Raw genomic sequence first — 13397 nt, forward strand, 5'->3', positions numbered from 1 at the left:
ATGCTTTTTCAGGTTAGATTCAGTTAGAACCGTATCCAATACCGAGTCTTTCTTCTGGCTGTGAGTGTGACTGGTTCGCATGTTTGCGCACATCACATATGATATGTGTATCCACAATTTTTCCCCTCTTGACAGAATGAGTAGTGTTCACAAGACATGGACGTTCACTCCATCAGTCACACAGAGGAGTGGAGGGGAAGAAATGTGGAACAAGCCTGATTATTATGCACTTGAATACACATGACATGGTATACAGTATACACACATACCCAATGTATACCACACAAGTATTCAATCACATTCACATGCAGCACACGCAAGATGTTCTTTTGTGTCAATGTACACAATTATGTTGCAGTTGTTATGTTGCAGTGTGTATTCCTACCCTGTGCCAGAGGGGAAGAGTGGGCAGACAGTGGTGGAGACATTACAGCGACAGATTGAACTGCTGGGAGCAGTGAAAGCTGGTCATTTCTGTGTGGACTGTGACATATTTCAGTCTATTTTGCAAAGCAGTATCAATGGTATGTGTTGTGTTCTGATAATTCCAACTGATAACTAAATAAAACACTTTGAAACAATCTCTGAAATAATTAGATACTTGCTCAGTTCTTTTACATCCAAACAGAAGCCACAAATATTATTGTTTCCTTTTAAATTCTATATTATATTCTAGAATTCAGCATAACTGTAGTAACTCCAATCTGTAGTGGAAAGTAGCATTAGTGATTGTGTTATGGTTGGCTTGCTTTCACTGTTTCAGATTCCATATTGATACTTTTATTTTGTTGCAATTATTGTGTTTCATTCTTCTTCTTTGGTGTTTATAAGCTGAAACTTCCAAAAGTCTGAGTTGGCTGTCTTTCAAGGCAGTTATACCCTGAATGTTGACACAAGTTGGAATCTTTAAGAGTTAAACATAAATATCATTATGCATGACTTAAGGGGACCTTCCCACCCCCACCCTTTCCCCCATTAAACACCAAGTCCTACTATGGAATTTATGAACAAAACTGGGATTATATACTGAGAGAGTGCTAAATGTTAACCATTTTAGTTTTGGGTGGTATTTGTATTTCTTTTTTTTCTCACAACAGATTTCTCTGTGAAATTCTGGCTGCTCTCCCCAGGGAGAGCACGTCGCTACACTGAGAGCGCCACCCATTTTTTTGCTATTTTTTCCTGCATGCAGTTTTATTTGTTTTTCCTATCGATTTGGATATTTCTACATAATTTTGCCAGGGACAGCCCTTTTGTTGCTGTGGGTTCTTTTACGTGCGCTAGGTGCATACTGCACACGGGACCTCAGTTTATCATCTTATCCGAATGACTAGCATCCAGACCACCACACAAGGTCTAGTGGAGGGGGAGAAAATATTGGCGACTGAGCCGTGATTCGAACCAGTGTGCTCAGATTCTCTCGCTTCCAAGGCAGACGCATTACCTCTAGACCATCACTCCTAGAGTGAGTTATAAGTTGTGGGTCACTCAGTGAGCAGTGCCTTTCTTTGGTTATAGATCTATACTAATGTATAATAAATGATGACCTTGCTCTTAATGAAAGTAATATAGCACTTTATTAGCAGAACAAATATTATAGAGGGTATTGAACCAGTTTTGAATTATTTCAATTATTGTGCAGCACAACCCAAAACGGTATACATTCTGCACAACAGTGAGCAGCCAGCATCCTGCTTCGCTATAACTGATACCGGCCTGTGTCTGACAGCAGACACCCTCTTTGACGGCCTCATGAACAAACTGAAAAACTATTATCAGCAGCGTAAAAACGCCCGAATGGAGGCCAAAGGTCAGCGCTACGAACTGGGTGATTTCATCCTCAAGGTTGGATCTGTTTCTCTGGCTGGCAGCTTCAAGGGAATCATTGTTGAGGTAGGGTGTGTGTGTGTGCTTGCATGACATATGCTGTATGTAACTGTGAGTGAATGTGTATTGTTTGTGCATGTTCATAGAAATTATGTGCGTATCATCCGTATGTCAGTGACTGAGCGAGTGTGTGTGTGTTATGCAGGGGGTACGTGTGTGTGAGTGTCGTGTCATGATGTGGCAACTGCTCTTGAGATGATGGAGAGGACAAGCCCCAGTTTACTTGAAGAAACTCTTGAGAGCAGACTGTATAACTTATTACGGTGACCAGCAGTGCCAATTTTGCAGGAGGAAGAAAATACGTTCCTGTTTTGAATGAATGACACAATCGGGAAATGGCTATCATGTTCTATTTTATGTTTCAAGTGGAGCAGTCTCCTGTTTGAGATTGATTTCATTGAGGGTAGGGGGATGGGGGGGGGGGGGGGAGGCGGGTGTCATAGTGGTGTGGAGTGTTTGAGAAGTTGTGTGGGGTGTTTCAGTTGGAGGAGTGTTGTGTGGTGTTGCAGGTAGAGTACTGCCCCTGTGTGGTGGCGGTGGACTGCTGGGGCCTGATGAAGGAGCTGCTGCAGTCGGTGATGGGCAGCGTTGCCGAGGCCCCGCCCCCTGTGCTGAAGAACAAACAGGACGAGCTGTACTCCCCCTCCATCACCATGGCCCAGTACCTCGATATCTTCAACAACTTCCGCAAACTGGCTGCCGCTGCTCCGCTGGGGAGATGAACTGTCAGCTGGAACCTGCAGGCTGGTTAGTGGAAAGATGAAAGGAGGGACAAAAAGTAAATGGTTTGCACCTTTTTTCCTCCTGCTCTGTTGGAGAGAAGCGTGCACACAGAGAAGGGGGGCTCTGAAAAAACGTTGGCAAACCAGTACTCTGATCAACATGACAGGTGGAAAATTCTCTCCCTCTGTCTTCTCGACCCTGTTGCCAATCCCACCCTTTCTCCTCTTCCCATCCCCAATCCAAAACAAATAAGGTGTGCCTTTGGTGAGTGCAGTTCAGTGTCAAGTGTTAAGATCAGCAACATTAAGTGTGGATTTTTAAAGTTCTTTTGTTTTAAAGAGAAAACTGTATGTGTATACATGTGGTCTTAGGACTTCCTTTGTAATATCTGATAGTGGTGTATTTGTGACTCTGTGTGTGTGTGTGTGTGTGTGCATGTATATACTAGTATGAGTGTGTGTATCTTGTGATTGTATGAATTCGTGAGTGTGCACAGGCACATCTGTGTCTTGTTAATGTGCGCTTTTGCGCGATGCAAAAGAAAATTGGTAAAAATAATGCACAACTTTAGTATGGTATCCAATACTAATGCTGCTCAAAACACCTGACATTATCCAGTTGCCTGGAAAGTTGGTGCTCCCAAAGCTCTGGGAATAGGTTTGTGGTGTTGTGACTTTTCCAGCTTGTTGACTAATGAATTCCTGGTCTCTGTTTTGTAACAAAGTTGATGGAAGCAAAAGAAGGGGGGTTACTGGGTTTATTTCTCTGTACCTTTCACTTACCTGTGTGCCAATTGATGGCTCTGTACAGCGTTGGCTTGAAATGTGTTGGGTGCTCTTGTGGGAGCAAGAATTATAGTCCTTGTTCAGTTTTGACAGTTTTGGTGAAGATTTGTGTCTAATTGTTGAATGAGTTGGCAAACAGTGCACAGTTTCCAGAAGGGACATCAAGTGCTCTTTTCAGCTGAAATCTATCATAATTTTTTTTTCTTTTCCTTTTCACATGTCACCAACTTTGATTTCAGGACAGGAGAGAGTGTGGTATTTCTGATTATGATCAGTATTACTGCATGTGTAGTTAGTTACATGTCTGTGTAAAGTTTTGATTCAAATTCTTGGTGCAGAAAACTTTTTTTTTTGTGAGTGGAGTTGTGACTACCTTGCTGGGAAATTATTTACAGATGCAAATGTCTCCAGTCAATACAGGAGGGCAGCTCAGGACACTAACCAGTTTTCCAATGCTTTTGTCTGCACACAGTTCCTGCTCTTAAAGCCTTGCTGTTCCGTTTTTTTAAAGATAACCCCTTAACTGGTGAACCTGAAAGAAATGAGACAGTGTCGCTTGAATTTGAAGGACAGTTGCTATTTTTGTGTGTGTGTGGTTTTTGTTTTTTGTTTTTTTTAAGTCGTGTGGTCAAGTTTTCTGGACAGAAGTAGTAGTGTAATCCCAAGAGGAAAAAGTCCACACACAGAATGGTGCCGTGAGGTGACCTCCATTCACTGACAGACATTCTTGTCAGCAGCAGTCAAGGGGTTGAACTTGAAAACAATTTTTTTCAGTTTATCACTTCTTGGTTTGTGTGTATGTATGCGTGTTTGTGTGTGTGTGTATGTGTGTGTGTGTGTGTGTGTGTATGTATGTGTGTGTTTGCGTGTGTGTAGTGTGTGTGTGTAGTGCAGGTACAAATTATGATCTTGACTTCAGTTAGGTTAAAAACAAAGTTAAAGATAATAATAGGTTACTGAAGGTTGAGAAGTCTTCATACAGGTGCAAGACTGAAATGATACAATGCAAGTACAATGTAATTATATACATTTTTTGTTTTGTGTTGTATTTTTTGGTAATAAACTGGTGTGAAATTGCCCGTGAATGAAACATTTCAGTGGAAATGAAATGTATAGTTTAATTTAGCATGTTTTATTTCATTTTAATGACAGATGCAGTCATGGTATATGTTCTATGTACATGGCATGTCAAATTCAGGTAATGACTTAATTGTGTAAGGTTTGACAGTAAGACTGAGGATGACAAGGCTATCTCCCTTTATGTACTGCACATTTTACAGGGGGATTGAAGTGATGCTGTCAATGTCTCTGAATGTATCAAAATTCTACACCGCAAGTCATTGTACATTTAGTGAGCTGTCGTATTGTTTCATATTTTGTTTTACTCACTGCTTACCCCCTTGCTGACCCCACCCCTCGGCCTCTGTATCTCCCCCTCTCACAATCTTGACATTATCAGGCACAGGAGGAAACAAAGTGGAAATGCTGTACAATCGTGAATCTACTGGTAACCCAGAAATCTCTAACAGAATAGACCTGACTTACATAGTATGGCATTAGCTGACTCAGAAAATAGGATATCCAGAGAGCTGATTATATTTAAATCATTGAACCCTGTACCTGAGCATTGCTCTGGCATCAAAATTCCTTTTATTAAGACGGATCTCACGAAATATGCTGGGAAGGTGGTGCGCTGTGAGACCAACATCCTGTCCTGCGCGGAGGGCTCTGCTTCCCTGTAGGCAGGGTGGTCCTGTGTGTACCATCCCAAGTGGATGTACCCACTGGGGCATCCTGTGAGCTGTGGTCATCCCAGCGGGATGAGCTGGGACGATCCCGAGCAGGGACCATAGCCGCAGCTGTTATGTCCTTGACGCTTGAAGCGGGTGGGGAGCGTGTGGACCGTAGGTCCAACCATGCTTGGGATGGTGGGTGTCACACCTTCTCAGAGAGGGCGTCCCTGGATGCAAGAGAGACCCACGAGTGCTGTGAGGGGACAAACACCCACTCATCTCCCTGTAGGACCGAGGGCTGGGTAGGTGCGAACTGCAGGCTCCCCCGGGCCGAGCGGGGCCCCTTGGCAGCCGTCAGTCCTGACAAGGAGGCCGTTGTGACTGTGGAGGTAACCTGTGGGTTGACAGAGGACCGATTTGTGGACTGAGTGGCAATATTGGTCGAGGAGCTTGACCTGACCGACAAGAAGTCGATCCCACTTGTCGGGGCTGTGTGTGTCACCAGATGTGCTGGGTTGGGTCCGATGGGGGGCGGACAAGGGGTTGGCCCCTGGTCCTCCCGGTAACCCAGCGTGCACCATAGGTGTGCCCCAGTATAGGTAGAATGGGGGTAACCACCTGTGGGCACCAGCCATCCTGTGACCCCAACGCCAAGAGTCACTGGCGCCTTGACCTCCATGAAGGGAAAAACCTGGCCAAGTCGGAGGGAGGTCAGGTCCGACTTCGGTTGAATGGGTTAATGTTTGCCAGCAGTATGGAAAGGCCTGGCACTTCATGATCCATGTGTGTTGGGTACTTGATAGTCGTTGGGCTTGGGGGAAAGAAGCAGACATGAATAATGTTCAGAAATGTTTATTTTTCTTGTTCATTAAAAAAAAACACTACACACCCAACAACAAATGATTTGTTGCATTTATTTGCTTTACGTGCTTCATGGTTTCTGTGAATATTATGATTTGTTTGCATGAATGAAATATATTTACATTAACATCGTAGAGCTAGAAATGAAAAATATGTATGCTTATTATTTGTTGAATTAAAGACAGACAGACGCACACACACACACCCCATCTGCATCAATCGACGAACCAAACCAAACATTTATCATGTAGCCATTTTATTTTCATGATCTACGAAAGATGACATCACTGACCCAATGAAATCATGTACAATGAGAGAAATGCCATGTTCTGCACCTGGATGACAACACACATCCAGGAAATTTGTGAAATCATCAGAACACGACGCACTGTATTGGCATGGCGGGAAAAAAAAAAGTGAGTCTGCTCCTTGTACAGCAAAACATTACACCTGTGGACCTTTCCCCTGAACAGAATGAATGATGAAAACATACTACAAAAACGCCAATGACGAGACACACAGTGACACACTGTACAAATACCAACAAGATGCAGTCATCATATTCCAAATGGCGAGAGAAAAAAAAAGAGAGTTTTTTTATGTTTAAAAATAATTGTCTTCACATTAACTGTGAAGAAAAAGATAAAAAATGTTAAGAAAGTACTTTGCACCAAATGGTTTGTCTTTCAATGTATTCAGCAGGTCCATGTTATCATTTAGCTGGTTTTGTTAATTGAGCACAAGAGAAGTGGTGTTAAGTCTGAAAATAGACAAGTATTAAAAGTGATTAGATTGATTAAAAAATAAATATATATATTCATATTGTGCTTGTATTGTAAAATCTAAATATTAAAAAAAGAAAACGGTTGATTAAAAACTTTGCGAGTATCAAAAACAAGTGACAAAAAGAAAGTATAGGAGCATGTCTACAGAACCCATGCTCTCTGTTGCCAAAGTGATCAATAACTTGGAGCACATCAGAGATTGTACAAAGAGACTTCAAAAATTGTGCAAAATATAAAGACTGTAAAACAGCAAGTCAAATTAGTCATGCATTAAGCCTTAGCCCTTGCCTACAAAATGGAATGGGTGCACAGTTTACCAACTCACATGTGAGGAAAATCGTCTTGCATCCAATGGAATTGAGATTTCTTAGTTAGGAACATCCTATCTGTTTTTGCCTGTGATTCTGTAAAGAAATCTCTTGACAGCATTAAAAAAACACAACAACAGAAAGCAGTCCAGCCACATTATATTTTATCTCATTTTCTGTCCACTGAGAATGTTTAAAAAAAAACTGCTCATTTCTTGTCAACCATCTCTGATGGCAGAAGGTCACAGTTCACTTTCACAGAACAAGCCTGTTGTGGCTTCCAGTGAATCAAAACAGTTGACACTTACACAAATACCAGCTCTCATCACAGTGTGAGTTAAGTTTTAACATTTCAATTAAATTTTTTAAAATTTTATATTCTATATATACTAATTTCCCCCAACATTCCAGACTTATTAGTTTTACACAAGTTAAATGCTGACTTTCTGTTTGTGACTCTAAGTTTCAAAATCCAGTTTTGTGTCTAAGCACTGTGTATATAATAAGCAATTACAATGCAAGACATATAACTGCAGTATCAATTGGATTTTAAACTGTTTTTTTGTTTTCCTACCAAAGTTAAGTGGATTTAATTTTTCTTTATACAAAATTTTGCCAGGGACAACCCTCCGGTTGCTGTGGGTTATTTTACATGTATAGTTCAACAGAGCATCCCCCTGCATCCAAAACAGTGTGATGTGGCTGAGCAGTTGCTGAATTCTTGCTGATCATTTCATAAAAATATACCTTCAAGTCAGAGGTCTTTTGAAAAGCAATTTCAACAACAACAAAAAGAAAGAACAAACACAAAATTATGAACAACACCATGAGACATAACCTTCAAACACAAATCAAAAGAAAATTGCAGAGAAGTCATGGCAATGTGAGAGCACCAATGAGAAACGACAGACTGAAACACTCCCCCGCCCACTGACTGCTGCTGTCAGCATCGTTGTCGGCTAACGGAGATTACACATACTTTCCACAGTTAAAGATAATGTTTCTCTTGGTCTTTTGTTACTGTACTTTCTCCTTTCAGTGAATAACCAGGATGAAAGACATGCCCTTGGAGGGAAAGAGGGGTGAATGGAGAAAATCAAACGCGCGCGCACACACACACACACATATTCAACTAACATCACTTAAGTGAAAAGATGTTAAAGCATAAATCAACACTCAAACACCTGACACACAATCACGCATGCAAACCACAACTACCACCACAGACAGAAACAAAAAAGTATGTTGCTGGAGGTTAAAAAACAAAAGGGGTGAAGAAAACAGATGTCTTCACTGACAACCAGTACCGCAGCACTCCTTCTTCTGCGTTCGTGGGCTACGACTCCCACGTTCACTTGTATATACGCAAGTGGGCTTTTATGTGTATGACCGTTTTTAACCTGCCATGTAGGCAGCCATACTCCGCTTTCGGGGGTGTGCATGTTGGGTATGTTCTTGTTTCCATAACCCACCTAACGCTGACATGGATTACAGGATCTTAAATGTGCATATTTGATCTACTTGCGTGTACACACGAAGGAGGTTCAGGCACTGGCAGGTCTGCACATATGTTGACCTGGGAGATTGTAAAAATCTCCACCCTTTACCCACCAGGCGCCATCACTGTGATTTGAACCTGGGACCCTCAGATTGAAAGTCCAACGCTTTAACCATTCGGCTATTGTGCCCGTCCTGCAGCACTCCAAATAATGCCATGACCAGTGGACCACTTGCCGATCTGTCCACACTGATAACCAGTACTGCAGTTTCCCTAATAACGTGACGACCAGTGGACAAACCAATCTGTCCACACTGATAACCAGTACTGCAGTTTCCCTAATAACGTGATGACCAGTGGACTAAACGATCTGTCCACACTGATAACCAGTACTGCAGTTTCCCTAATAACGTGATGACCAGTGGACAAACCAATCTGTCCACACTGATAACCAGTACTGCAGTTTCCCTAATAACGTGACGACCAGTGGACAAACCAATCTGTCTTCACTGATAACCAGTACTGCAGTTCCCCTAATAACGTGATGACCAGTGGACTAAACGATCTGTCCACACTGATAACCTTACTGTAGTCCTAATAACTTGATGACCAGTGGGTTGACCCATCTGTCTTCACTGATAACTGGTACTGCAGTTCCCCTAATAACATGATGACCAGTGGACTGACTGATCTGTCTTAACGGACAGCCAGTACTGCAGTCCCGCTGATAACACAATGACCAGTGGCCTGACCGATCTGTTTTAACGGACAGCCAGTACTGCAGTCCCCCTGATAACGCAGTGACCAGTGTACTAACCCACACCATGATCTCATGTCAAGAACATCACTGAAATAAAAACACCTGGCAGTAAAATGGCCTGGCCATGCATTAGCACACTCCCTCTATCAGGAATCGTAAAAGCTACTCTTTAAAATAAGTAAAAGGATTCCTTAAAATAAACAGAACCCCCCCCAATAAAAAAAACAACACTTTAAAATATCTTAACGGCTCCAATCTATCTCCGCTAAAAGCTGACTTAGAAAAAAAGGAAAAAAAAATCCCTGAACAAATATCCCCGTTAAAAATGGACCTTCAAAATTCTTTACAAAGTACAAACTTCTCCCATTAACATCAGACATTGCTGCTGCACATCCACACCCCACTGCTGGTTTATCACTCAAGTCATCAGGGCCTTGCTCTGTGAGGACTCTCAACACTCTGCAGAGTTTCTCTCTTGAACACAACATTGCTGAAAAAGGCCACTGCTGCATGCACTTTGCTCCGGTCCCTGTCAACAGAACAGCGAGTGTCCTGTGAGGCGCGGCGATCTGGACCCCAAAGTGCACATTTCAGACAAACAAACATGTCCCTGACAGGTCGGACTGCTCCTGAGAAATGTTCAGATTCCTGAGAAAAGTTGCACCAACAAAGAGAGAGACAGACTGGGATGGGAGGTGGCATCTACCTTGTGCTAAAAGGGAACTTTGTGAAGTCACTGAGGCACTGCTAGAAAGAACTGTTCACCAGATTCCTCCAGGTCTGTTTCCTGTGTTCCTTCCAAATATCTATCATCTCCAGCCTGTGTCCCTTCCATGAACTATCTATCATCTCCATGAAAAATAATCATCTTCCCTTGAAACCACCATTCTGATGTGCAGTCCAAAATTGTGGCCCTTATGTATTTGGCTCTCCCATATATCTACACACACACACACACACTGCTTTCTATCAACTTTGCATTAGTTTCGGTCTGACAGGATGAGGAGGACACAGGCTCCTTATTAACAACAATAACCCCCCACCCCCCATCCACCACCACACTCTTAAAAAAGAAACTACCCTTCCCCCATTCCCTTTTACACAAAAGCAACACTTTGATTCACCTCAGACATTCCAAGGATGATGCCACGAAACAGGACATGGTACTGCAATAACGACAAATACATGTTTTTGTTGTGTCCCCCCCCCCCCCCCCCACACACACACAGTTGCAGTAAATAAGAACACTCCACAGCAGAAACAGAAAACACACGCAATCTGCTTGCCTGCCTATGTTCCCAAACTGGAGTAAACACTGGGTTAAATCTTGAGATCTACGCATTTTGTATTAGTTGTTTTGCTTTTCCTTACAGCACAAGTTTATGTATATCTTGTGATGACTGGAAGAAATTCATATAGACCATGAAAACATGATTGAATGTGCTCATACCTGGCCATCAGATACATTTGCACACACACACAAACCCATACCCTTTGTTCTAAATGGTTGTGTTTTGAAACACTGAATATAAAATGTTCAGACTAAGACTGACACAGGCTTGCTTATGCAAGTTATGGTAGATAAAAAAAAAATTAACTCATCTCTATCAAACAGGCAGAGATTGCCTTTCTCTTCTTCAGAGATCATATTAAAAACAGAAAAGAAAAGAAAAGAATCTAGAAAAGAGACTGATACTGGATTAGAAACAGATCTCTGCTTTCTTAAAGAGTTTTTGGTCTCACAAAGAACATTTCAAATGAATAACTGTACCCAATATCAGTCACAACAAAGACTTTTTTCTATGAAAACAAAGAAACAAACAAACAAAACAACCAACTTATTTTGAAAAGTTATATGGTCTTTCATATCTGTCGTGCCTTAACGGCCAGCAACTTGCCAACATATCAGCCATGGGAACACACACACACACACACTCACACATGTATACATGCTTGCTCCAAGAATAAAATAACCACATGGTCCAAACAAAACCTGCATCCCATCACTTGTTACTTGAGCTCTCTCCTCCCCCTTCTACACACACACACACACACACACACACACACACACTGCATTCAACACAAAGCACAATACACAGACACACACAACAGAGATGCACAACACGCAAACAAACCCTTCTTTTGAAATGGTATGCTAAACAAATGCATGTACAAGGAAAAATACAGCTGATAAAAATTGAGTGTAAATGCTTCAATATCATATACGCTGAACCAATAAGTTATCATCATCTGTACAACCTGTAAGGTGGCATGATGTAGATGCACACAGTAAAAAAAACACACCAATTTCAAATCAATGCTGTACACGGGGGATTTCCAGTTACCCACCTTCCCCTTTGGTGGTTATACTTTTTGTGCGCGTGCCCGTGCGTGCGTGTGTGTGTGTGTGTGTGTGTGTGTGTGGATGTGTGCATGCATGAGTGTGTATCTGTGTGTGTGTGTGATCCAGAGTCCAAACTGAAATACAACCCACACTACATGAACTGTGAAACTGTCATGATACTATTCATAAACTGATCAAGCCACCCCTATGCATGGTTGACAACTGTGACCGAAGTTAAGACTTGAGACTGAAAACAGGTAAATATCTTCATGAAAGATAGCAAGTTTCCTTCTTATTATCTCCTCTCTTTTATTTCATTTATTTCTTCTTATTTTTTAATCATACTGTGTTGCACAAATGATGCACAAAACAGGACAGATGTGGCTGATATTTTCCTGTTCAAAATAAAATAGGATAAAAAAGTAAAACATAAAAAGGAAATTCATCCAAAAAGAAAAAAAAAAGAAAAAAAAAGGGGGGGTGGGGGGTGGGGTGGGGGTGGGGGGGGGGTTGGTGGTGGTGGGGGTTCCTTTTCCACTGATGATAGGACTTATCAAGCTTCTCTCCTCTGAAAATGGAATATGGCTGCCTACATGGCAGGGGTAAAAACGGTCACACACATAAAAGCCCACTACTGTATATGAGTGAACATGGGAGGTGCAGCCCACGAATGAAGAAGAAGAATCAAATATCTGACACAACACATCACGGTCGAGCTAACATTCCTCATTTTCTGCATCCTTTCATCATCTTTGAATTAAACTAATGCCTCATTCCATCTTCCGCATGGTGTACATGATTCAATTCTTCCTCCAAACTGGCATGTGAACACCAGCCTGTTTGCCTCCAGCTGAAGTTTTCACATCAGAACATTAGATTATAAAAAAAAACCAATCTACCCATAACTCAGACTGATAGCAAGAAGAAATGGAGTAATATTGTTAAACATTCATATAAAAATATATCTTTTTAGCTGTCCTGTTGAATCTGTATCCAATCAATCTGTGTGTGTGGGGGGGGGGTTGGGGGGGGAGGGGAATCATGAGACTCGTTTTGTTTCGTTTTTGATTCACTGTTCTCTGTAACAGTTCATTACCATCAAAAGCATCAAGGCTGGGTTGCATGAGCCATCTTTGCAGCACTAAGTTTGCTTAGGGGTTAACTCATTGAGCCCTGTGCCAGAGCACTGCTCTGGTGTCAAAATTTGTCTTGTTAATACGGTCACAACCTTCCTACATATACACAAACCTATATGTGAACTGACTTCTGCAGTATTTCCGGACATGTCCACACATAATTTGGAGGGAAAACAGTGTATTTTCTGCTATTTTTCAGCATCATTATGGTATGGAAGCCTGCCCAGACTGTAAACTTCCCAGTACTGAATGGGTTAACTCACTCAGTACGGCCAGTCCTCTCTTCTCCTCTACACAGACCCCTCAGATGTCCAGTGGGTGTCTGAATGACCCAATCTTTAGCTTCTGTCATCAGAACTGTGGTATTCTTTGTCAACATTCACCTCTTCAGTATAAGAGCCTTCCTCTTGCAATATTTTAATGATGGTAATTGGGGTGAAACGCTGTTAATGTCGTCTCTTTCGCCGTTCGTATGGAGAGAGTTAAGACTGTTCCCAAGTCCATGGCACTTGCGTTAAAGGTTCATGGTCCCATCGCCCTTGATGGCCATCGGGGCAGTGAATTCACATCCACTCTG

At 42.0% G+C, this 13397-nt stretch overlaps 1 protein-coding gene across 2 annotated transcripts in view; it reads left to right on the forward strand.

Moving 5' to 3' along the window:
• LOC143284706 (mediator of RNA polymerase II transcription subunit 20-like) overlaps positions 1-2609 on the forward strand; it is a 2949-nt gene extending 340 nt beyond the window's left edge. Inside the window, exons 2-4 of one of the 2 annotated variants that reach the window (XM_076591639.1) lie at positions 373-524; positions 1643-1893; positions 2397-2609. In XM_076591639.1, the coding sequence (XP_076447754.1) occupies positions 373-524; positions 1643-1893; positions 2397-2609 (616 nt within the window). Of the gene's footprint in view, positions 1-358; positions 525-1642; positions 1894-2396 lie in introns of both variants that reach the window. The other variant, XM_076591638.1, reaches the window with a different exon arrangement.
• The last annotated feature ends 10788 nt before the right edge of the window (positions 2610-13397 follow it).

This window comes from Babylonia areolata, chromosome 8, assembly GCF_041734735.1.
Source record: "Babylonia areolata isolate BAREFJ2019XMU chromosome 8, ASM4173473v1, whole genome shotgun sequence".
In the NCBI taxonomy this organism is placed as follows: Eukaryota; Metazoa; Mollusca; class Gastropoda; order Neogastropoda; family Buccinidae; genus Babylonia; species Babylonia areolata.